This window comes from Argentina anserina, chromosome 7 (genome assembly GCF_933775445.1).
Source record: "Argentina anserina chromosome 7, drPotAnse1.1, whole genome shotgun sequence".
NCBI lineage: Eukaryota > Viridiplantae > Streptophyta > Magnoliopsida > Rosales > Rosaceae > Argentina > Argentina anserina.
Window position 1 is genome coordinate 18,960,988 of NC_065878.1, and position 27,108 is coordinate 18,988,095.

General features: G+C 38.1%; 1 protein-coding gene and 4 pseudogenes across 1 annotated transcript; all 5 read left to right on the forward strand.

Annotated features, from left to right (window-relative positions):
* The first annotated feature begins 1,322 nt into the window (after positions 1 to 1,322).
* LOC126803729 (heat shock cognate 70 kDa protein 2-like) lies at positions 1,323 to 4,970 on the forward strand (annotated as a pseudogene).
* Positions 4,971 to 5,278: 308 nt separating this feature from the next.
* On the forward strand, positions 5,279 to 11,964 carry LOC126803730 (heat shock cognate 70 kDa protein 2-like; annotated as a pseudogene).
* Positions 11,965 to 12,757: 793 nt separating this feature from the next.
* On the forward strand, positions 12,758 to 18,954 carry LOC126802429 (heat shock cognate 70 kDa protein-like; annotated as a pseudogene).
* A 799-nt stretch (positions 18,955 to 19,753) lies between these two features.
* On the forward strand, positions 19,754 to 21,832 carry LOC126803991 (heat shock cognate 70 kDa protein-like). The gene is made up of 3 exons (XM_050531730.1): positions 19,754 to 19,805; positions 19,989 to 20,219; positions 20,448 to 21,832. Exons 2-3 carry the CDS (start codon positions 20,003 to 20,005, stop codon positions 21,830 to 21,832), a joined length of 1,602 nt encoding a protein of 533 aa, XP_050387687.1. The 5' UTR covers positions 19,754 to 19,805; positions 19,989 to 20,002.
* Positions 21,833 to 24,546: 2,714 nt separating this feature from the next.
* LOC126803883 (heat shock cognate 70 kDa protein-like) lies at positions 24,547 to 26,887 on the forward strand (annotated as a pseudogene).
* Positions 26,888 to 27,108: the final 221 nt, after the last annotated feature.

Genomic DNA, 27,108 nt, shown 5'->3' on the forward strand with positions numbered 1-27,108 from the left:
GTTTTATCACTTTATGTAAATTCTATATTATAGTAATGTAAATCTCAATGCAAATTTGTAATTAAAATCTTAGGTAACTTGATATCAAGCTTTCTGTTATAGAAATCCTGGCATCTATCTTGAATAAAGTGTCTCCCTTTTGTTGTAATAATTTTCTTCTTCCATAAAATTGTCCTAATTGCTCTGATAATTTTTGCCTTCAGTGTTAGAATAATCGTTTGGTATTGTACATTCTATTTTAAAATGATGTTTTATCTGATTTTTTTGATCTGATTACAGGCTTTTTAATATCCGAAGTTCAAAATCTTTATCCCTCCTAATTGTCACATCCCGCCAATTTAAGCCAAATTTTACCTTGAGCATTCTAGACGGTTCCGGAACATGGCGGAACACTTTGGAAGATCATAGAAGATCCTAGAAGGCGTTAGAAGTCTCAAGAAGCCTTGAGACATTTCCGGATATCTCTAGAACCTTAGAGTAATGCTATTATGCGACTATCATACTGTTACCACAGTAAATAGTGCTTTAAAGTTTACATCTTTATCTTTGGCAATTGCAAGTTTCCAATGTAAAATTTAACCTTTTCTGTGTTTGACAATAAAGAAGCCATTTACATTGTTAACTCAAACATATATGAATTTGATTGTTACCCACATAGCTTCTAAATGTGAAATACTTGGTCTTCATATGGAGTAGACTCCATAAGATCAATAAGCTTCTGCAACATTTGAGCTATTTAGTATCTTCCAGTACCAAATAAACTGGGTCAACTGTTTTACGTTGGAATGTGATTTTGCAGTTACCAGAAAGATAGAGCCCCGCAACAAGGCGCGGGTGTGCTTCCCAGTAAGACTAAGATTCATAGACTAGTTAACAAATCACAGTTCTTAAATTTCTGAATATCACACTAGCTTACACTATTTTTACTTGGCCATTCAGATTCATACAGACTAGTAATCTACTAAATATCAAATTTCCCCTAATTTTACTTCGCCATTCAGATATATGTACAATCGAGATTAATATATAAAATGCACTCCAGAAACCTTGTCGGTTGTAAATATTTTTATCCTAATTAAATTGAGGTCTCCTATGATAAAAAAAATAAATAGAAATGATATATCAAATTATCAAATGATAGCGATAAAACCCTCCATGGTTCTAGTACAAAGTTGCGGGAGATTGCTGAGGAAAGGTGAAAAATGCAGTCACCACAGTGCCTGCTTACTTTCATCATGCACAACGTCAAACTACAAAACTTGCTGGTGTACGTGATCGATGCAAATTCTCAATGAACCAACAGTTGCAGCCATTGCCCGCTTATGGGATTGACAAGAGGCCTGTTTGGTATAGCAAGAGAAATGTGCTGATACAATAGGGGATGGAGTCGATGAAGTCAAGGCAACTGCCGGAAACTCCCGACTTGGAGGTGAGGACCTCACCAATCGAATGGTTCGACCGTTCGACACTGTGTTAAACAGTTCCAAAGGAAGCATAATTTGGATGTTAGTGACAACTGCTGTAACGACCCTAAAATTTCGAGCCTGAAAACTCAAAATTTCAAAGTCATTAAACATCAAAACAATCTCAACGAATCGAAATTATTTGAAATGCCACAGCGGATCATCTCTGAGTTCCAATTACAACTCAGTCAAACCGATTATTACAGACTAAATTTATAATTGGACATTACATAAGATGGAAATGTAATAATCCTCACAATCTCTCACAAAGCACACAAATAAATTCACTCAAATTCTCACACACAAATCCACGCTAGAAATCTCACCACAAACAGGATACGAACGACTTCGAGACTCCGGAGTCGTCACTCAATCTTCGCTAGTCAACACCTGCGGAATTATCCCCTACACCATCGAATTGGTGCACCGGGATTGTAAACACAAACCCGGTAAGCTGATAGCTCGTATGAGTAAAATGAAAATATAATTCGCATATCAATATATACGAAAAATCACAAATCAACAAATATAAATGCCCTCATGAGTCAATGGACGGCCCATCTGGTTGTCCCAAAGAAATATGAAATAAAAACGCTCATGAGAAATTGAGTAACCCTTCTGGTTACCCAAATGCATTTAAAATACGGGTACCAAGAACGCTGGTACACATCTGTTACCCCTCTCGTAATACACCGCCGATATTGGATAGCCACCCGCTACCCAACATCCAAAACAATCTGAGTACCCATGAGCAGATAACCACAAGTTACCTCTCATGCAGTACTATGGCGGACAGACTAGAGCTTTAACTGTATCGTAACTTTCGCCCGGCCAAAGGCTAGGTTCCGACTTGCCAAACATGTACAATAATCTCACATCATATTGTACCAAACATCACGTCCGAAGACAAATCACATATTTTAACAATCTCCGTGTTAAAATCACGTACAATAATCACACATCATATTGTACGTTTCAAAATTATGCTCGATATAATCACAATAAAAATCATAACAGTATATTATATAGCAAACTATATATATTCGTACTTATTTACCATTTATACAATATATATATATATATTCCACTATATCCTATACATCTCATATTTCACAAACGCATGCTCAATACACAATTTCTCGTCATTGAAATGACCATTTCTAATGAATTAATAACAGTATATAATATAATGAACTATATATATATATGTACTTATTACCATTTATACAGTATATATGTAATCCACTATATTGTATACATGTTGTAATTCATTATTAAATACTCTTGCAAAAATCTTGAATCACCGCGAGGGTAGATTCGTAATATGTGAGATTTTACTCACCTTAACGACTCGAGCGAAACTCCACAATTTCCGAAGATAATTCATTTCCTTGCTTTATCGATCACCTTGAAAAGATAAGAAAAGAATTTAGAAACGTTTCGTAAACCTTTAAATGCCGAAACAGTAATAATCGGTTACTGTTCAACAATTTTCGGTTTTACGAAGTTACTGTTCACTGTTAATTTTTACGGTTACTGTTCACTGTTACTATTCACAGTTACTATTCACGTATTAATGTACAAATACATGTCTAATACGTATCGTTGTACGAGTACATACTGTTTACGTATTTCTGTACGTATAAATACTATTCAAATGTACGTACTGTCTCAGTAAATAATAATTACCGTATTACCCTTTCAAAATTACTTTTTACCTTTAGTAAAAGTAATTTAAATTTACAATTACCGTTCGTAAATAAAATTTACATTTACCGTACGTAAATAAAATTTACATTTACATTTACCGTACGTAAAAAAAAATTACAAAATTACCCTTCTCAGAATCACTGTTCACGCCGCCGCACGTGGGGCACACGCGCCGACACTAACCACGGCGCGTGTCACGACACCGCCGTCCCCAAAACCTCTCTTTTCCTTCCCTCTTCCTTCCCACGGCATCACACCGTGCCTAGGCACCACCATACGGTCACACGCGCCGCCTTAGGTGGCGGTCTCACCTCCAAAACCCTCCTCCTCCAATCTCTTCCAAATCGCAACCAAACAACTACAAATCGACAATCAAGCATCACAACAACCTATTCATGCTATTCCTCACCTCAATCAAGCTTGGAGACCACCGGAGTTCGGCTTTGACACGGCGGAGGAAACGCAGCAACTTGGAGATGTCTGTGGAGCTCCGGCGCGACGCGAGAGGGTGCGTCCTCCTTGGGGTTGCCTGCGGGGGGTGGTGCGGTGCCTCCTAGGCCGGCGGTGAGGACCACGTCTCCCTGAGATGGGAGATCGGTGGTGAAGCCGAGAGGGGAGAGGGAGAATCGAGTGAGAGGGAGAGAAAACCGAAGGAGAGAGAGAGAGAGAGAGAAGGAGAGAGGCGGCCGAAAGGAGAGAGAGAGAGAGAGAGTTTCCAATTATGGGAAACCCTAATCATAAATACTCTATTTATACTAGTTTCCAAATCGGAAACTAACTTCCGACATTAATAACTTTTACGTACGTCGTCCGATTAGAACGCGTCACATATCCACGAACTCGTATCGACGAGCTCTACAACTTTCGTGAAGGAAGTTTTCGCAACCGAGTAACGGAATAAAAGTCGATATATACGTTGCGGAAACGTAACGTTTTTCTAATTAAACGTTCCGAGAACGTTTCCGTTTCTCGTTTCACAACGTCGCAACCGATCACATTCACTCTAATTAAATTTCACAGCTTTATAGAATTATCTCAACCAAAATATTGTTTGAAAAATAGGGTTATTACAACTGCAAGTCTGCAACCCTAGCCTAGAGCGCTTAGAAGATTAAGAACCGCATGTGAGAAAGAAAAAAGAGCAGTTTCACTTGCATATGAAACTGACATTGAAATCGATTGATTGTTTCAGAATACTTATTTGAGTTATTTCTGTATAAACGTGAGCGGTACCGCCCGTACGTGCCAAATTTAAAGGACTCAACTCAGAGTATCAAACAATGTTTGGAGCCAGTTGAGAAGTGTTTGAGGGATGCTAAGATGCATGGACAGTAGCAACGTCCATGATGTTGTTTCTGGTCGGTGGATCTTCTAGAATTCCCATTGTTCAGCAGCTACTAAAGAATCTGTTCCACGGGAAGGAGCTTTGCAAGAACATTAATCCAGATGTAGCCGTGGCATGTGGTGCTGCTGTCTTAGCTGCTTTCTTGAGTGGTGGTGGGATTCTAATCGGGAAACTTTTAGACTTTACACTCACGGATGTTATCCCTAGATCTATCACTTGGTATGGAGACTAGAAATCATGTCATGTCTGTTGTGTTTGATAATCAAGCTATTGCTTCATTCCGCATTTATGAGGGTGAGAGTACAAAGGCCCTAGAGAATAACTTTTTGGGTTCATTTGAGATTGAGAACATTTCTCCTCCTTCTCCTGCGGCCGAAGCTGAATTTAATGTTTGCTTTGTAAAAATGGTACCTCGAATGTGTCTGTTGAGGATATGGATGTCCATTGGCTAGAAGAAAGCTAGGGATTACAATCAACAGTGACAGAGAAACGTATGAAGGAATTGAGACTGTGATGTCAATATGGTATGCTAAATAGTGAAGCAGCACATATACTTGTTATTGTTCAGCCAATCTATTTACCTGTTATGTTCCTACCATTAAACGTCCGAGTTTTTGTAGATTAGTGTTCTTGATGGTAAACACACGTCAGATGTCAATTTTTGTCGCTCTCAAAGTTTCAATCTCAATATGCAAATCCTGAATACTAATCTCAATTTGTAGATTAGTGTTCTTGCTGGTAATCACACATGATGGAGTCCTGTTCTCTTGTGAATGATCAAGAGAACAGGACTACTCCATCACGTGTTGGCTTCACTGATACTGAACGATTGGTAGGAGAGGCAGCACTTAACCAGGTCATGAGAAACCCCTTGAACTCTATCTTTGGTAAGGTTTCTATCTTTCCTACTTCAATCGGTGGCAGCATTAGTACATATGTAATTTAGTCATCCACTTCTTCATGTTTCATCCACTTTCTAATCTTTTAAAGGAGTTAAGATCTTAAAATTATAGAGCTTAATAGAATATGAATGAGTCCTTTTGTTTTTCGATTATTTTGGATCATTGGAACTACTGGTGTATGCATGTGATTGGCATCCTGAATCCAAGTATTCTCTCATTTCTGTTGATCAATGCTCAACGTTTACCAAGTATAATTTCCTAATTCCTTTATATTCTAATTTGTTTGAAAGTAATTTGGCTTGAATTTGTAGACTCAAACCGGTTAATTGGTAGGAGATTCAGTGACACCTTGGTTCAAAGTGACATGAAGCTCTGGACATTCAAGGTGATTGGAGGTCCTAATGACAAGCCTCTCATTGTGGTTACTCACAAGGGCATAGAGCAACATTTTGGTGCTGAGGAAATTTCATCTATGGTTCTTAAAAGATGCGAGAAATTGCTGAAGGCTACCTTGGATCAACTGTTGATAATGTTGTCATCACTACTCGCAGCGTGAGGCTACAAAACATGCTGGCATTAGTTCTGCCCTAAAGGTGATGCGTATTATTAACGAACCAACTGCTGCAGGATAAATTCATTTACGGGACTTTGGAATTATGGGCTTGACAACAAAGCCGGTTGGTATAGCAAGAGAAATGTGCTCATATATGATTTCGGTGGAGGGACTTTGGATGTGTCACTACTTACCATAGGTGATGGTGTCTTTGAAGTTAAGGCCACTGCTGGAGATACACACCTTGGAGGAGAAGACTCGACAACAAAATGGTGAACTATTGTGTTGAGCAATTCAAGCGGAAGCATGAATTGGATGTCAGTGGAAGCATGAATTGGATGTCAGTGGAAACACCAAAGCTATTGGAAAGCTAAGGTGTGCTAGTGAAAAAGCAAAGAGAAGACATTCATTTACGTCTACAACTGACATTGAAATTGATAGTTTGCATCAAGGTATCTTTCTTTTTTTAATAGGGCAAACTACCCTTAATTTATTGAAATCAAACTAATAAAAGAGGGGGGACAAAATAACCTGACCTCATATGTCTGATAAACTCCAACAAAGAGGATAAACAAAAGCTCAATCCGGCATGTGTACACTCACTCATGCAAAACTATATATATATAAAACTCTTAGCAAATAGTAAATAGCAAACCCTCAGCCAAGAAAACCTTAATTAAAGGACGGGATGAAGCTGGTAGCATTGGCAGACAGTTGTGAGATACCAAGAATAGAGAACATAGACATATCATGATGCTTCTTGTAAGGATGAAAATAATGTAGAGCATACTCTCTAAACAATTCCAAAAGATTACGTTAGGCTTCCAACACATTAAAAATCTTACCTTCGAAACGCACCAGATTCCTAGTGATCCAAATAAACCAAATTAGATTACACGAGACTAGAAACCAAAGTCGACGTTTAGGTTTTGGGAACGCTGAAACACCAACACCATTAAACAATTCATCAAGGGTACCACAAGGCGAGAATGAATGAGAAAATATAAGGCAAACCAATTTCCATAAAGCCACAATTTCAGAACAATGCAAAAGAAGATGTGTACCCTATTCCGCATGACTTCCACAAAAGGAGCAACGAGATGGAAGTGAAAAACCTCGCCGTTGTAAAACATCATCAATTAGTAAACGCCCATGAAGAGCCTTCCAAACAATAAGAGTTTTGCGAGGTTGAATTGCTTTACTCCAGATAACTTTACCCCAGTCTTTATGCTCACTGTGTGATTTGAGAAGAAAACAAAAGCTTCTTTTGCTGTCAGAATTCTTGAGGAAGAGTGCGGCCATAAAAGAGAGTCAGATGTGTCTGCATCAGGTAGAGCAATGCGCTCAATTTTTTCTACTGCTTGAGGTAATGAAGAAATAAAATATGTTGGGAGAACCCAATGAGAATCAACCATAACATCATTCACCTTAGCATGAAGTGGAATAGAGCCACTTATTCCAACACTTCTAAATAACTTTCACCCATGCCAAATTTGAGCAGCTCAACCATGATTACTTCATAAGGTGTATGGTGCCTGTGAAAAAGTGTTTGAAGGATGCTAGAATGGAACTAAGTAGTGTCCATGATATTGTTCTAGCTGGTGGGTCTTCTCGAATCCCCAAGGTGCAACAACTATTACAGGATGTGTTCATGGGGAAGGAGCTGTGCAACAGTGTAATATCCCGAAAATTTATAATTATTTTCTAATTATTGTTCGGAGATATTTAAAATTGGTGGTGATCCGATTATATAGTACGAGGGAGAAAACGAAACTGTTCGAGTGTTTTATACTCAGAAACATTACCGTGAGAGGTAAAGAGTTGACCTTTTATCCGTTAGGAATCTCAGAAAACTTCATTCATGAAAGTCGTAGAGTTCGTCAATACGAATACGTGGACACACGGCTCGCCTAAATCAAAATTCGTATGAAGACGTTACAAAATAAAAGGTATTTGGATATTTTTGGAAAATAGTATAAATAGGGGAATTAAAGAGAAAAATTAGGAGAAAATCAGAAATTCGGATTGGTACTGTTTAGCGAAAATTCAGAAATTTCCTCCTGAGCGGCCGACTTTGGGCCGCCGGATCTCCGTCTTCTAGCCACCATAGACCGGCGCACCGGTCTTGTTTGAAAGGTTGTTGCATCCTCTGTTGATTGGTGGCAGTGCCACCCACTATCTTGCCGTCGTTTGGGAGCGGTGAAGCCTAGAAGTTCCCTCGAAAGTGCACAGTTCGCCGAATTTCACATCGCCGAATCTCCCTCCTCCGGTCACCAATCGGTGAGATTCTTGGCCCATTTTGAAGGTCTCCTTCCATACTACAAACCCTCCAAAAGATTTAACCCAAATCGTTTTATGCTAGGAGAATCGAAGAAAAGAAATCATAGGTCTTAAAATGGGGGTTTTCGGTTTTTGTTAAATTGAAGTGTTTGTGGTGAACTAGAAAATTGTTAGGAATGTCATTTAGATTGTGGTGGTGAAATTTGGTGGTGGTCAGAAAATGGTGGCGGCGCATGAACAATAACTGTAAACAGTTCATGAACAGTGGTCTGTAAACAATATTCATGAACAGTGTTGTGGTAACACTGTCCATAAACAGTGTTATGTAAACAGTGAAACACGAACAATGTTATGTGAACAGTGTTTTATGAACAACATTTAGTTGTAATGAAATCGTCACTTGATATTTTACGTATCGTTTTCTAAGCATTTTTGCTATTAGGTGACCGACGAAATGAGTGAGAGAATCACTTTCGGTGTCGTGGTTGCACGCATGATATAATGTGAGTAAACCTCACAATGATCATCATGATCGAAGTAGTGTTATAATTATTGAATTTAGTTTGAGTTGTTACCATAATCGTTGCATCACTAACTTATAAAAAAATTATTCTAGGAATATGTTTTGGTTTAAATTACGTGAACTTGATCGTTTACGGTTCATAGGTAAGTGAAACGCTATTTTAATAAATGATTTTAAAAATATTTTAGTGATTATGGACTAGGGTGAATGTGAGTAAATCTCACTATGACAAGTCTACTCTTGGCGGTGACTCATATACGTTTCTTAAAATGATCGAACTATGACATGTATATAATATTTCCATGCGCCGTTCTTATGCAGCTTCATCTATATGGCTCGGTGTGAAGAGATTTTGGCCTGTGATAATGGATAACTCTCAGTGGTTAATTGGCTCTGGTACAAAGATTTCATTTTGGAAGCATAATTTCCTGGGCCGGCCTCTAATTGATCTTTTTAGTGCTTATGTGAATGTGCATAACCTTCATGGGTCCGTGGGGGAATATATTATTAATGGTACCTGAGTTTTGCCTGATCTTCTAAAAATTCATTATCCTGCATTATGTAGATTAATTGAAATGGTTCATGTCGCAGTAACCCCAGTGGAGGATACAGTGATTTGGTCTCATTCTACGTCAGGAGAGCTCACTGCAAAGATAGCTTTTCATTTTCTTCGTCATGCTCTTCCTTCTATGAACTGGGGTAAGTGCATTTGGTCTCGGTTTATCACTCCGAGAATGTCTTTGTTAACTTGGAAAGTCTTGAGAGGAAGAATATTATCTGATGATTTTTTGCAAAAACGTGGTGTTGCTTTGGCTTCTAAATGTGGTATGTGCGGTAATAGCGGTGAGTCTGTGGGACATATTTTTCTTCATTGCTCTTTCGCAAATAGAATATGGAGTTGCATGGCGTCAAAGTTCAATTTGGTTAGGGTGCCACCTTCTTTAATTGATATGTTGCTTATTGGGTTGGAGAATCGTAGTCCTCAGCTTAAAGAATTATGGTTAGCTGGTTATACTGCTACTTTATGGTTTATATGGAAAGCTAGGAATAAATGGAGGCATGAAGGCTATGTGTTCCAGGTTTCTCATATCTGTCAACTGATCTCTAGCCACATCCTAGCTACAAGTAGTATTGCTTCTGGCAACATGCATAATACAGTAAATGATCTTTGTGTTTTGAAGAGGTTTGGGGTTCAATGCAGACCTCGCCGGGCTCTGCAAATGATTGAGGTTTTTTGGCATCCTCCTCCATTTGGGTGGATCAAAATCAACTCTGACGGTGCTTACAAGCATGATTCGGGGCTTGGCGGTTACGGGGCTGTCTTTCGTGACCATGAAGGAACCTTTTTAGGTGCTTTTGCATCTAATCTGGACATTCCTAGCTCAGTGGCAGCAGAGGTAATGACCGTAATTAAAGCAATTGAACTTGCTTGGGTAAGAGATTGGAAGCACGTTTGGTTAGAAGTTGACTCATCTTTGATTCTTGATTTCATACGCTCTCCTCTTTTGGTTCCTTGGAAGCTTCGTATTGAATGGGGTAATTGTTTGCACAGAATCTCTCAAATGTATTTCAAATCTTCGCATATTTTTCGAGAGGATAACCATGTGGCTGATAACTTGGCAAATTACGGTGCTACTTCCTCTCGGCTGACGTGGTGGGACTTGCCCCCAACATTTATTCAAGCACAATGTAATAGCGACCAATTAGGTCTTCCAAAGTTTCGTATTCGTTAATAAAAAAATATCTATTCCCTAAAAAAAAATATATATATATATATATATAGTGGGTTGTGTGTGTATAAAATGGTAAATACCATGCATATATATGAGTTGCTATATTATATACTGTTACGTTTTTTTTTTCAAATGAGTTTGTATTGTGACAACTATATTTATATTATTGAGCAAGAGTCGATTGGTTGTAGTACAATAAACATGTGTTGATTGTTATATTGTACGCGGTTTTAACATTGAGTCTTGTTAAAACGTTTTCTAGTCTTCGGACGTTGTTGACAGTGATCGGAATCGAGCATTGGTCGAGTGTCTATTACGATTCAGTTACAGCTCTAGTTTGTCTGTCGGTGTACTGCATGAGGGGTAACAGATAGGTTGTCTGGGTCTCATGAGTACCCATATTTTTGTGTGATATTGGGTAACAGATGGGTTGCCCATTATCGGTCGGCGTATTGTATGAGGGATAACAAATGAGTACCTGAGTCTCATGAGTACCCGTATTTTAAATGTAATTTAGGTAAACAGATGGGTTGTCCAATGTTTCATGAGTACCTATATTTTCAGATGTTATTAAACAACTAAATGGGTCGTCCAGTATTTTGCGAGTACATTTATTTTTAAATGTCATCAGTAATTTCTTTTATATGCGATGTATCATACTAATGGTTTACTTATACGAGCTGCAAATCTTACCGGGTTTGTGTTTACAATCTCGGTGAACCTATTCGATGGTGCAGGGCATAGTTCTGCATGTGTGGATTAGCAGATTGGAGAGCTTCATCTGAAGATTGTCGAAGTTATTTATTCTATTTGTGGTGAGGATTGAGAGAATTTGATATTTCCATTTGTTATAAAAACTTGAATTATAAACTTGTTATGAATCAACTATGAACTCAGTTTCGATACGCTATTACTTTAAAATGATTTCAATATATTTGAGATTGTTTTAGAGTTTTCATGGCTTCGATTTCGAGTTTTATCAATCAAAATTTCGGCTGTATTCAGGCTGCTGTTTTGAATGGTAAAATGTACTTGGAAAGCTTCAAGATTTCACTCTATTGGATGTCATCGTGTCACTTGGGGTTGGCAGTGCCAAAGTTTCCAAAGATGGTAGTCTGGAGCCATTCATGAATGTCTTGATTCCAAGAAACTCGAGAATTCCCCTAAGGAAGAGAGATGGAGTTACTACTGTTAGTGACAACCAACCTTTTGTCAGCTTTCCGATTTATGAGGGGGAGAGTAGACTTCCTAAAGATAACAACTTTTTGGGTAAGCTTAAGCTTGATGGCATTCCTCGAGCTCCTAGAGGTGTTCCCAGAATCTATATCTGCTTTGATATTGATGCCAATGGTATCCTGAATATATCAGCCGAGGACATGTCCACGGGCCAAAAGAAAAGAGATTAAGATCAACAGTGATCGAAGAACCAGTGAAGGCATTGAGCCGGTGAAGTAATAGCTGTGCATGATACTAAAATGAGCTATATAGCCTATATATCATCCATATTAAAACCCAGCTATATATATGTTGTTAGTGCTGCTTATGGGACTATGTAATGTAACAACTAAGAGTACTAAGAAGTATCATGCCATTTTAATATCAAAATTCCTACTACAACTCAAATTGGCTTTTTTCGTTATAAATTCATATTGATGTGTGGTTTATGAAATGCTGTTTATTTCCTCTATTGTATTCCATTCAGACAAAAACTTGTTTCCATCAAAACAAAAGTGTAGTTGTGGAAAACTTGAGCAGTAGCAGCAGGCCGGGCAACAACTTTTTAAATTGAGTAAATTCCTCTTATGAAATCTGATGTATGAAAACGGATAATTTAGTATTTGAAGTTTTCATTTGTAAGCTAATTTGGTAATTCTATCAATTTTAATCATATTTTTTAAGTTATTTTCGTGTAAAGTACCAATTTTTTACTAAGTTACTAGTCTACAACCTAAACTGGCCCCATTAAATTACCAGGTTTACATTATCCTGTAATTTTTGAAGGTAACAAATACTATGTGTAGGTGAACCTAATAAATTCTATCGGACTGCATTCCCCAATGAGATCATGCAAGCTGAACAGATTAAAACATTAAACATGAACCTCTTTCAAACTTGTCTCTACTTATTCCCATAAATCTTATATTTATTTATTAAATCAAAACGACTCTCAAACAGCTCAAGCATTAGTGTCCCATCTCTGTTGCCATTTGTTCTGTTTTGAATCTTTTTCAAGCTTTTTGAATTGACAATGGCAGGAGTATATGGAGGTCATGCAATAGGTATTGATTTGGGGACAACCTACTCATGTGTGGCAGTATGGCAGCATGATCGGGCGGAAATCATCGTGAATGATCAGGGCAATAGGACTACATCATCTTGTGTTGCCTTCACTGATACAGAAGTATTGGTAGGTGATGCAGCACTAAACCAGATCATCAGAAACCCCTCCAACTCCATCTTTGGTGTGTTCACTCATCCTTTTCAAAATTGCATATTCATTTGAACGTATATTTAGTTATTTCTTTTCACTTAATTGGACTTGTTTCATCAAATTTTGACCTTCTGAGATTGCCGGTTTGTGGCGCATTTTGCTCTTGTTTATCTTTTTCTTGATTGTATTCTAAATGTGCAGATGCAAAGAGGCTAATTGGTAGGAGATCCAGTGATACTTCTGTTCAAGATGACTTGAAACTGTGGCCTTTCAAGGTCGTTAAAGGTCTTCATGACAAGCCTAGGATTGTTGTCACTCAAAATGGTCAAGAAAAAAAGTTTGCTGCTGAAGATATTTCATCCATGATTCTTGCAAAGATGCGTGAGATTGCTGTCATCACTGTCCCTGCATATTTCAGCGATGCACAACGTCAAGCGACCAAAAATGTTGGTGCCACTGCTGGCCTAAATGTGATTCGTATAATCAACGAACCAACAGCTGCAGCCATTGCATATGGGCTTGACAGGAAGGCTGGTTTGTACTGCAAGAGAAATATTATGATATTTGATTTTGGTGGTGGTACTTTAGATGTCTAATTGCTTAACATTGGAGATGGTGTGTTTGAAGTGAAGGCTACAGCTGGAGACACTCTCCTTGGAGGTGAGGACTTCAATAACAGAATGGTAGGTTACTGTATTGAGCAATTCAAGGGGAAGCATAGAGTGGATCTTAGTGGAGACTCTAGAGCTCTCAGGAGGCTTCGAAATGAATGTGAGAAGGCAAAGAGGAGGCTCTCATATTCCTCGTCAATTGGTATTGAAGTTGACTGTCTGAAGGAGGGTATTTATTTCTCTACTAACATTACTCGAGCCAAATTTGAAGATCTCCACAGGGATTTCTTCAACAAGTGTATGGATCCTGTGGAGAACTGTTTGAATGATGCTAACATGGACATAAGCAGTGTTGATGACATTGTTCTTGTTGGTGGCTCTTCTAGAGTTCCAAAGGTACAGCAGCTATTGCACAATATCTTCAAGGGCAAGGAGCTGTGCAAGAGCATTAATCCGGATGAGGCGGTGGCTTATGGAGCTGCTGTTAAAGCTGCCATATTGAGTGGCAGTAGAAATGAGAAGATTCGTGACATTAGCATCTTGGATGTCACACCTTTGTCAATTGGCATGGCGAGTGGCACACAACTTGCCATGGGAGTTTTCATTCCAAGAAACTCAAGAATTCCCATTACAGTGAAGCGAACTTCCACCAATACTTCTAATGGACAATGCAGTGGCAGGGTAGCCATTTATGAAGGTGTGAGTTCAGCAGCTGTGGAGAAAAACTTACTGGGTGAATTTATCCTGGATGACATTCCCCCATCTCCCATGGGTGTTCCTAAAATCGATATTTGTTTTGATCAATGTATTCTTAGTGTTTATGCTGAGGACAAGTCGACTGGTCGGAAGAGAGGAATTACAATTAACAGTGAGGAGATCTCCTAATGGAATTGAGGAGATGAAGTAAGAAATGAGGAATGCTGTAATAAAATTCTTTCAGTTTGATATGTTATTGGACTTTTGTGCTTGGCCATTTATGTTTTGTATGTTTTAAACCAAGGACTAAAATAACAATAATTTCTAAGATATTTCCGTGAAAGTTTTCTTTTTTGACATATGGATATATCCGTTACATACTAATCATTTTTCGATGGAAATTTTCAAAGCTTTTCGATATTTCCCGATATATCCTGAAATTTTCGAAATTTCCTGATATTTTTATAATATCGCCACGTGCCAAGCCAACTTTAAATAAAATTATAAATCACTGGTTAGGAGAATCAAACCTCTGATCCATTATTTTTCAAGCACAAAGTTATAGTCAACTCTACTACACCAACTTATTGTTATATATGACTATTTTTATTATATATTGCATTACATGTCTCAACATTCATCTAAAATTAAAATAAAACCGAACTAGTTGTTGAAGGGAATCGAACCCCTTTGGTCTAGGAGGAAGCAATGATGAACTTTACCCTTATGGGGGAAATTCAACATATCTTATCCACCATATTTATTCTCTAATGAGATACAATCAAGTGAAAACATATAGATACAATCTGATGCACAATCTTCACAAATCTATGGTTATGGTCAAAGTCAAGAAATGCTTGATCCAAACGGGAATTACCAATAACACAACCCACAATTAATCACTCATGACTCATATGGTTGGCATATAAGTCAATATATGTAAAATTAGAAAGGGGAGGTATCATTTAATGACTATTCTTCACAATATACTCAGAATTTTACTCAAAAACATGATGAAAATAGTGAAAATTTTGTACCTTATAGATCCTTTATGTGGTTCTAAATCACTCATGTAATTTCATGTTTAATGTATCATATGTAAATAAGGCGTGATGAGCTAGTCTCCCTTTAGGTAAATATATATATATATATTAAATATATTTTTAATAATGATCAACGATTATTTCATCTCAAATTACTTTAACTCACTATAAATTAATGGTTATATAATAATTTCTTATGACATATAGTAGATATTTGATCAAATAAACATTTCTCAAAGTTTCATTTAAAATTTTCATATTTTTATATAAATTTCCATCAATTTACTCAATTATTTTTTAAAAATGAAATTTCCCCGAAATTTCCTTCGAAATTTCTAATTTTCGGATGATCGATATTTCCGTTCTCACCAATATTTTTACATTCCTTGTTTTAAACCATACATGCTGAAGCCTCTGCTCATTAATTGCATGTGTATATTTCTTCGGATCATATATTGAGTTACTACTTATTTTTTTCGATTGTTATACATCTCCACATGTTAATGTAGGATTACTATGACGGCTAATACACTTAGTTAGCTTATTAATGAGGGTTAGCCTGACACAAGAAGTATAGTAGTTCACGTCCTTCTCTTAGGGTAGGCTACGTCCACTTGAATCCACTAGTATAGACAAATAGCCTTAAGTTATACAAATAGTGGTTCGCCCCCTCTATGTGGGATGAGGGGTCTCTTTTTATAGGTGAGGGAACCCCTCTCATTTACATATTCTTCAATGTGGGACAAGTGCCCCTCTAGACTTATTATGGAGCCATCTTGATGAGGCCGGAAATGTGACTTCTCGGTGGTGTCTTGGTGAGTTCTGACTATCATTGGAAAACTTGTATGACAAGGTACGCTATATCATGATTGAGCCACATAGTGATTTGTAGATCCGCCTAGAGACCGATGCTTATGCTCAGTGGCATGTCATACTAGCACTATGCTAGTAAGGGTGTCAACATGTCCCCCCGCAGTCCCTAAGTAAGAGGAACTTCTTGCTTAGGGAGTTTATCAATCAACATGTCATCAAGCATAAGTGTCCGGGCGGTGGCATACCCCTACCATTCCCCGAACTCCTTAAGCAAGAAGGGACTCTCAAACCTGCAAAACAAAGATAAAAGCATATGTGCATGAAGTATGTCTGTTGTCATGGGTAGCATAAGAATGTACAGGCGTGATGTGTGTGACACATGATGATGCTTGTGTATATGTATGGTCCCGAATATGATCTAGTACGCAAGTGTGCGTAAGTCCCCGAAACCCTTAGTCAGCGAGGCAGTTTCGAGTGATATGGCCTATGTGTGCGTTGTGCTTAGGCGAAGTAGTCTTGCGCGATGGCACTTTGGACTAATATGGCCACTACGGGCAAGTGTGGCTTCTATATGCCAATATGGCCTTTGAAGGTTAGTGCGGTTTTTGAAGGCTGGTGCGTCCTATAGCACAATGCGCGTAGGACGGCTTTGAGCCACTGCAGGCGTAGTGTGTCCATCTTAGCGCAATGAGTTTTGCGTGTAGGACATCTTTGAGCGCTGACATAGAGCATAGTGCGTCCATCTTAGCATAGTGACCTACGCGTAGGACGTCTTTTGAACGCTAAATTAGAGTGTGGTGCGTCCATAGTAGCGTAGTAGGCTACGCATAGGACGTCTTTTGGACGCTGACATTGAGCGTAATGTGTCCATCGTAGCGTAGTAAGCTTTACACGTAGGACGGCTTGAGCCCTCTAGGGCATAGTGCATCCATTATAGCGTAGATAAATATTATGCGTAGGACGTCTTTGAGGCACTTTGAGCATAGTGCATCCATCTTAGCGTAGATAAGCGTTACGCGTAGGACGTCTTGAGCCCTCTTGGGCGTAGTGCATCCATCGTAGCGTAGATAAACATTACGCGTAGGACGTCTTGAGCCCTCTTGGCGTAATGCATCTATCGTAGAGTAGATAAAGTGTTAGGCGTAGGACGTATTTGAGCCATTTCGGGCGTAGTGCATCAATCTTAGCATAGATAAGCGTTACGCGTAGGACGTCTTTGGACACTGACATGGAGTGTAGTGCATCCATCGTAGCATAGATAAACATTACGCGTAAGACGTCTTTGGGCCACTGCAGGCGTAGTGCGTCCTATGAGCCTCTGAGAGCATAGGACGGCTTTGAGCCTTTTGGCTAAGTCTCTCGCTCTTTGACAAGGAAGGTAGTTCGAACTTCGTAATCTCTGAGATTGCCGCAGTTTTCTGTTAGCTAATGAAACAGCCTGCATAAGGAATTTAATTGTTCGCTTGAACAATGGTTTGAATAATTCCTAGTTTCATTAGCACAATCAAGTTTGTTATTTAAGTGTGTGTCACGCATTCTCTAAGCATATAAGATATGGCTAAGTGCCCTTGCTAGCTAACTCTACAAAGTGTTGTAGGCAATGCGTGAAAGCCATGTGCGCATGCATATCAAGTGCGGTATATTGTAGGCATGCTTCATAGCGTAATAAAATTATGTTAAGACATGGTAATAATTAACTCTATCGTAGGAGGCATAGCATTTTACCTATCTTATGCCGAATTGGAGTGAAGTTGCGCTCTATGCAAGTACCAAAATCATGTTGGAGGTGTCCAAGCATGACGCTCCCTTGCGCGGTGAATGATTGCAAGTAAACCCTTTGACTTTGCGTGAGGAGATGTCCGGTCTGAAGAGATTTTCCTTTCAATTCCTCCAAGTAAAACAAATTAGTATTGAGCATGGACATCAATAAACATTCATATATGTGCTCTAGTTTATAAGGTTGATGGGGAGAACTTATCTCATTGGATGCTTGCTCTGTGTTATGGTATTGTGTTTTGTTGCGGGTTGGTTGGCTTTGCAAGCAAGTCCCCGTAGTTCATTGTGCAATGATTTCTTTTCTCTGGCCACTATGGAGGTCAACCGTGGAGCAGGACCGTGAAATACGAGGCAGGTCATCAATTTTGAGTTACATTTCAACTTCTTTTTCAATTTTCCAGCGAAAATAAAACCTCTTTACCTACATTCGCATCCACCTTCAAGCATATCTCATCGAGAATTCTCACAAACTTTTATCTAGTTTGTGGAGGAATGTTTGAAAGATGTTAACATGGACATAATCAGTGTTGATGACATTGTTATTGTTGGTGGCTCTTCTAGAGTTCCAAAGGCACAACAGTTATTGCAGAATTTCTTCACGGGCATTAATCCGGATGAGGCGGTGGCTTATATGGAGCTGCTGTTGAAGCTGCCATACTGAGTGGCAGTAGAAATGAGAATTCGCGACATAAGCCTCTTGGATGTCACTCCTCTGTCGATTGGCATGGCGAGTGGCACACAACATGCCATGAGAGTTTTCATTCCAAGAAACTCAAGGATTCCCATTACAGTAAAGCGAACTTCCACCACTACTTCTAATGGGCAATGCAGTGGCAGGGTAGCCATTTATGAAGGTGAGAGTTCAGAAGCTGTGGAGAATAACTTCCTGAGTGAATTTATCCTGGATGACACTCCTCCATCTCCCGTAGGTGTCTCAAAAATCGACATTTGTTTTGATATTGATGCTGATGGTATTCTTAGTGTTTATGCTGAGGACAAGTCTACTGGTCGGAAGAGAGGAATTACAATTAACAGTGACAGGAGGTCTTCTGATGGAATTGAGGAGATGAAGTAAGAAATGAGGAATGCTGTAATAAAATTGACATCAATTTGAAATGCTAATGGACTTTGCTACTAGGCCATTTATGTTTTGTATGTTTTAAATCTTCTGCGCGGAGAAGCCTCAACTAGGCCATCAGTTTGCTTTAAATCATTAAGTTAATGACTTATTATGTTTCGTCTCCACATCGTTCTAAAGCTCATATAACTTATTTAAAATAAAAAATATTTTAATTGTTGATATGGCGGAATTTACATATGTACATTAGGGTCATTCTTCGGGATCCTATAAGATTCACTGACTTCAGTCTTGCAATTACAAGACTATATACATATTGCAAATGGCATTGTTGTAGTGTGATCAGTTTCCAAGCTATCACCCAAAGAAAGAAAAAGCAAAAAAAAAAAAAACTAATCTCTTCTCTTTGCGACTTTGCTGCTTCTTCAAACCCTAAATCGGTATTTTTTTTTTCATCTTTCTCTCTTTTGTTTCTGTTAAGATAGCCTAAGAGTTGTTTCAAGGCCAAGAATCTACAAGAAAATATTCAATCCGACACAAATTTTTAGGTCACAAGGTCTCCTACTAGGAGTGGGAGACGCATCTTTATCTATGATGGTTTCTTTTGGGCCTTGAAACAACTGGATGTAACAAAACATTTTGGGCCATGAAACGAGCGGGAAGTTTTAGCGCCATAACTATTTGGTAGTCCACCAAAACGACATCGCTTCGTTGAAAAGGGAAACCCAACCTAGTAAGCTTCATCAATATCACTTTCCTCTTGGTTTGACTCTGTCCTGAGAAAAGAGAAAAGAATTCTCATCGAGACTTAATCTCCAAAGTCTCCGCTGCCCCTTCATTTGCGATTGGTGGGTGTCTATGTACTCTCATAGTTTCATATGTGTTTTTTTTGACTTTCTGCTTTAATTAGAACTGGTTTTGGGTTTGTATTTGTTACCGGTGTGGTTGTGTACGTGCGTTTTGATACTTTGTTACTGGTTCAGGTTTGATACTTTGATATAAGCATTGTGTTGTTTATTTTATATGTTTAGTTTTTGAGGTGAGAATGGCTGGGAAAGAAGGTCATGCAATAGGAATTGATCTGGGCACGAAGTATTCATGTGTGGGAGTTTGGAAGCATGGTGATAATAATGTAGAAATCATAGTGAACGATCAGGGAAACAGGACCACGCCATCATGTGTTGCTTTCACTGAAACTGACCTTCTGGTTGGAGAAGCAGCGTATAATCAAGTGATTAGAAACCCTGACAACTCCATCTTTGGTATGGCTTCTTGACCCCATATATAATCAATATGTCATTTCCGCTATGTGAACAAATTTTTACTTTAGCTTTGCTCACTGTTTGTTGAAAAATTCATCTTTTTATGTATCCTTGTAATGAATCACTAGAGGGTTGAAAAGACGTATATTCATATTAGAAAGGATGCCACCTGAATGAAAACAAAATGCTGCATTTTTTGAAAGAAAATTATTTTGAATCAATTTCCAGATGCAAAGCGGTTGATCGGCAGAAAATTCAGTGATACGATTGTTCAAAGTGACAAGAAGCTGTGGCCATTCAAGGTGGTTGAAGGCTCCGATGATAAGCCCATGATTTTGGTTACGCACAAAGGCAAAGAGAAAAGATGTGCTCCTGAAGATATCTCATCCATGGTTCTTGGGAAAATGCGGGAGATTGCTGAAACCTATCTTGGATCAACTGTGAAGAACGCAGTGGTCACGGTCCCTGCTTACTTTAATAATTCACAGCGAGAGGTGACAAAGAACGCTGCTATTGCTGCAGGCCTAAATGTGATGCGTATCATTAACGAACCAACTGCAGCAGCCATTGCATATGGCCTGGACAAGAAGGCTGGTTGGTATAGTAAGAGAAATGTACTCATATTTGACTTAGGCGGGGGTACATTGGATGTGTCACTACTTACAATAGGTGATGGCGTCTTTGAAGTGAAAGCCACCGCTGGCGATACTCACCTTGGAGGGGAGGACTTTGATAACAAAATGGTGAATTACTGTGTTGAGGAATTTAAGAGGAAGAACAATTTGGATGTCAGTGGAAACATCAAAACTCTTAGGAGGTTAAAAAATGCATGTGAAAAGGCAAAGAGGAGACTTTCATTTACTACTACAACTGACATTGAAATCGAATGTTTGCATCAGGGTATTGATTTCTGTTTGACTTTTACTCGTGCCAAATTTGAACAGCTCAACCTTCATTTCTTCGGTAAGTGTATGGAGCCAGTGGAGAAGTGTTTGGAGGATGCCAAAATAGACATATGTAGTGTGCATGATGTTGTTCTTGCTGGTGGATCTTCTAGAATTCCCAAGGTGCAGCAACTTCTACAGAATGTGTTTGAGGGGAAGGAGCTGTGCAAGAGCATAAATCCTGATGAGGCAATAGCATACGGTGCAGCTGTTCAAGCTGCAGTCTTGACAGGTGGGAACTTGTATGGGAAACTTCAAGACTTTACTCTCTTGGATGTTACCCCTCTCTCACTTGGAGTGGAGAGTACTGATATTAGTGACCCTCACAACTTCAAGCAATACATGAATGTGGTGATTCCAAGAAACTCTCGCATTCCTATAAAAAAGAAAACAATCTTAGTATCTGTTTATGACAACCAACGTTCAGTTGCGTTCCCTGTTTATGAAGGTGAGAGTAGAATAGCCAAACAGAATAACCTGTTAGGTAATTTTTCACTTGATAACATTCCTCCTGTTCCTGCGGGTGAAGCTAAATTTGATGTTTGCTTTGATATTGATGCAAATGGTATCTTGAGTGTCTCTGCTGAGGACATGTCCACAGGCCAAAAGAAGGGGATTACAATCAACAGCGAAAGAAGTACTCTTGAAGGTATTGAGAGCGCTATGTAGGAATTGTTAAATTAATGGCATCCTAAGACTGAATCAGCAGGTGTGTTTGAGAACAAAATCTTCTTTTGGAGTAATCCCGCTTATGGATCCTCCTTCGTTGGCTTGATCATGAGGTTCCGTCATCAATTCTAGTTACAAAACAAACCATGTTCATTTTAAGGGTATTGTACAAGGTTTTTTAATGGAGTTTCTCTTTGCATTTACTCTACTTCGGATATGAATATATTGCAGTTTCTTGAGTATGGTGTTTTAGTAGATTCAGTGTGCCGTTGTAGAGGAACGAGATAGAGCTTTAACTCTTTATCTGTCAGGGACGGGAAGTCTTCGGACATACCTGTTACCTGTAGACTGTAGTCTGGTTAATGATACGGCTTTGGTGAAACTGTGTGGAAACTTGTGGATGTCAATTGGAAGATGTTTATAAGGATATTACATACTCCTTTTGACGTTGTAAAGTACGGATGGACTTAAGGCATGAAAGCTTTTTCGTTCAAATTCGTGGTATGGCAAAATTACGAAAATAAAAAGTGCAGAAATAAACAAATAACACTAAAATGTTTTTTACTCGCAGAAACTCTATATCAGGGAGAATAAATACGTGTCTCTTACTCCTGAGGGACAAACTTTTCCACTATGTGAAACACCGCATGTTACAAGATTATAGTAACCTAGACAGGTGGCCGCAATACTATCATGTCTAGACTAACAAGTCTACAACATGTTCCATCTCTCCTGACACTAAATATATGTTTACATATGAAAAAGTCACTCAAAATTCAGCTCTAAACACAACTAACACTTAGATGGTTCACAATAAGCATTGCAACACATCTCACAAGATAACAACTCCTAAGAGATAGCTAACCACGTTATTATCTTGTCACTCACCTAGTCTAAGAACTCAGCTCTTTTGTCTCAAAGTGTTTACTCATACATATATCAAAAGCTTCAATCTTGAAATTAGCTACAACTCAACTGATTCAATTGTGAACACTTCCGGGTTTGCTTGCACTATCTACACCACACAAAGTATGCAAGTGCAAATGATATGGGTTTACACAAAGAAGGTTTTGTGTCCAGTTCTAAGATTTATAATCACAAGAAAGACTTAGAGCAACAATAGACAGAGCTAGGGAACTAAGTCTTAGCAAAAGAAAAATGCAATACTACATTTTTAACAACCTAGACAACTTGTTGCATCACCAATCACAACATCATGGTATGCAAATGTATGAATGTATGAGGAGGAGATTTTTGTCAACACAAATTGACACAAGCTAAGAACTAGACACTAAGGCCTAAAGAAGATATGAAACACACTCACTAAGAAGCTAAACTCAAGATATGCATGCAGAGACACTTCAAAGATTGAAGGGGAAAAAACTCTTTTGGTAAGAGAGCATAGCTCTCTATTTATAGGCAAAGAAAATGAGGCTTCATGAAAGCCCACGGAAGTAGCTGATTAAATCAATTTGGCCTAATAAAAAATAAATGTATAAAGTGACTCCAACTAAACCAGATAAAAGTCATGGTTGAAAACCAAATGGCTTTTATCATATACTAGAAAGATATGATTCAACATGAAACATGGACATTGAATGCTAAAGATTACAAGGACAATGACCAAGATAATATTAGATTTACAAGGACAAGAGAATCTGAAGAACAAGAGATCACAAATATCTCTAGAAATCCAAAATGATTTTTGTCAAATATAAGAGTTTGGCGGAAACACAACAGAAACTAAGAGATCAACAAAATCTCTAAAAATCGAAGATGGTTTTTGATTGAGACAAGGATACGGCGGGAACACAAGTTCTTTAAAACAGACATGAATTTAAGGAGAAAGGTTTGTAAGAGATGCAGATGCATGAACAAATATAAACAATGGTGATTACAAAAACTAGAGATTACAAAGTACAATAACCAGGAAAATATTAGATTTTTAACAGGACAAGGAGGCTGAATAATACACACTACACAATAGTCAAAGAGATATTTTGGCCAAATATTTAAGGGACAAAGAGATCAACAAATATCTACCCAAGAGATTTGATAGAGTACAATAATCGGTGTGGGAACACAAATCCCTTAAAAAAGTGGTTTAGAAAATAATTTAAGAGATTACAAAGTGATATGCAAATGCATGAATAATTATATAAACAATGAGACCACGATGAGTAACGAGAATGTAAGATTCAAAGTGACCAAAAGAAAAATCTTGTCATAAACAATATTCCATATAAAAAGGGAAAAAGTCATCTTAAATCATGATAAATGAAAAGTCAAAAGTGACCATGAGTTACAACAATCAACCACAAATGCATGTTTGAGAAAAAAAGAAAAAGATATTGACTTCAACTTGGAAAGATAGATTCACAAATTGTGGAAAACATGTGGCACACATGGAATGCTATTATTTAACAAACAATAAAGTGGAAATAATGAACCAACCAATGGATAATTGAGTTGTGCTAAATATGAAAAAAAGAGTATGGATTCAGCAGAGGAACCCAAACAAGCAAGTTATGACACATAACTCCATACATTAAGTTGAATTCGAAATACTCATAAACAGCCACGATGGAAACCAGGTTTGTCATCATGTATGAGAAAACAGGAAATGCATATGTACGTTTTTACTTTAGGCCAAAATATTTAAATGAAAGTTGTGTTTTGTCCTTAAGACGGATCGCCAATAAACTTGTACCTACAGAATGGCAGAAAATAATGAAGGTCATGCAATCGGAATTTATCTCGGCACAAAGTATTCGTGTGTGGGAGTTTGGAAGCATGATAATGTAGAAATCATAGTGAATGAACAGGGCAACATGACCACGCCATCATGTGTTGCCTTCACAGATACTGAGCCACTGGTAGGGGATGCAGCATTCAATCAAGTCGTAAGAAACCCCGAAAACACTGTGGTTGGTAAGGCTTCTTCTCGTCCATATTCTTATAATCATTATGTACATTTCCGTGATGTGTGACTGGATACATATTTTCTTGAACTTTCTCTACTGTTTTGCTTCTAAAGGAGTTGAAGACTTCATCCTAGTTTTGAACTTTTGATATGTGTCCTTGTAGAACATGGATCAAGGGTTTAAAAGAAAAATCTACGTACATATTAGAAAGAATGCATTGCAACATGCAGCATCTTCTGAAAGAAAACTGATTTGAACCAATTTGCAGATGCAAAGCGATTAATTGGCAGGAAATTCAGTGACACATCTGTTCAGACTGATAAGAAGCGCTGGCCGTTCAAGGTGAACGAAGGTCCTGATGATAAGCCTATGATTTTGGTCACTCACGAAGGCGAAGATAAACAGTACACTGCTGAATAAATCTCAACCATGATTCTTGCAAATATGCGGAAATTGCTGAAGCCTATATTGGATCAACTGTGAAGAATCCAGTAATCACAGTACCTGCTTACTTCAATAATTCACAGCGTCTGGCTACAAAAAGAGCCGGTATTTCTGCAGGCCTAAATGTGTTGCGTATTATTAATGAACCAACTGCAGCAGCCATTGCGTATGGCCTTGACAAGAAGGCTGGCTGGTATAGCAAGAGAAATGTACTCATATTTGTTTTGGGAGGGGGCAGTGGCAGATCCAGAATTTGGACATGAGGTGAGTTTTTAGTTTGGCCAAAGACAAAAAAATATTTTTTACCGCTACAACCATATAAATTGTAAATAGAATAATATTATGAAAATCAAAAACATTAGAAAACACAGTAATTTTTTCTTTTCAAATTGATTAGCTAGAATCTCAATAACTCGTAATTGTAATTTCAAAATCAATAGATAGAGGGAAGATGATTAGAAGAGTTTTAATTTGAGAAATTTTGATTATTTAAGAAGAAGAAAACTGATTTACAATATATATATATATCGATAAAAAACTAGAAAATATAATAGAACCAGAACAAAGAATTGAAAGAAGAAAGTGTGGAAGAGATAACTAAATAACAAATGTCAGAGGTGTATGATGAGTATAATTAGGAGGTCACATCAACACCCTATATATTTTAGAACATAATGTATAAATCACTCTTGTAAAATTTCATACAATTACTATGTTGAGAAATTCAAGAGGAGACATAATATGGATGTCAGTAGAGACATCAGAACCCTGAGGAGGCTAAGAAATTCATGTGAAAAGGCAAAAAGGAGACTTTCATTTACAACTAAAACTGAAATTGAAATTGAATGTTTTCATCGAGGTATTGATTTCTATATAACTTTTACTCGTGCGAAATTTGAACAGCTCAACCTTGATTTCTTTAATAAGTGTATGGATCCAGTGGAGAAGTGTTTGGAGGATGCTAATATGGATGTAGGTAGTGTAAATGATGTCGTTCTTGCTGGTGGCTCTTCTAGATTCCCAAAGGTGCAGCAACTGCTACAGAATGTGTTCAAGGGGAAGGAGCTGCGCAAGAGCATAAATCCTGATGAGGCAATAGCATATGGTGCAGCCGTTCAAGCTGCAGTCTTGACGGGCGGAAACTTTCATGGAAAACTTCAAGACTACACTCTCTTGGATATCACCCCTCTCTCACTTGGGGTGCGGTGTGTTGATACTTCTGACCCTCTAGACTTTAAGAGATACATTCATATGGTGATTCCAAGAAATTCTTGCATTCCCATCAAGAGGAATACGATCATAGCTTCTAGTTGTGACAACCAACAGGGTACTTGCTTCCCGGTTTATGAGGGTGAGAGTGAACTACCCGAAGAACATAACTTTCTAGGTAAACGTTTTCACTTTATGGCATTCCTCCAGCTCCTAAGGGTGAAGCTAAATTTGATGTTTGGTTTGATATTGATGTAAATGGTATCTTAAGTGTCTCTGCTGAGGACATGTCCACAGGCCAGAAGAATGGGATTACAATCAACAGTGAAAGAAGTACTTTTGAAGGTATCGAGAGTGCAATGTAGGAAGTTGTTAATCTTATGTTATCCTAAGACTGATCAGAAGGTGTTTCTTTTGGACTAATTTCATTTATGAATGTGCTCCTTCATTGGCTATTGGTCATTAGTCTCTTTTATCTAACTCCCAGTTATGAAACAAACCTTGTTTATATTGTTTGACGACATTTTTTTTCGCATTTAGCCTATTTCAGATGTAAATCTATTGCATTTTCTTGAGTACGTATGGTGTTTTATTATATTCTTTAATGTGCCATGATAGAAAAATCTAGGGAGATGATTGTCATCTTCTCTGAGACCCCCCTTCCATTAACATTGAGCTAATGCTTCTTCATTCAACAAC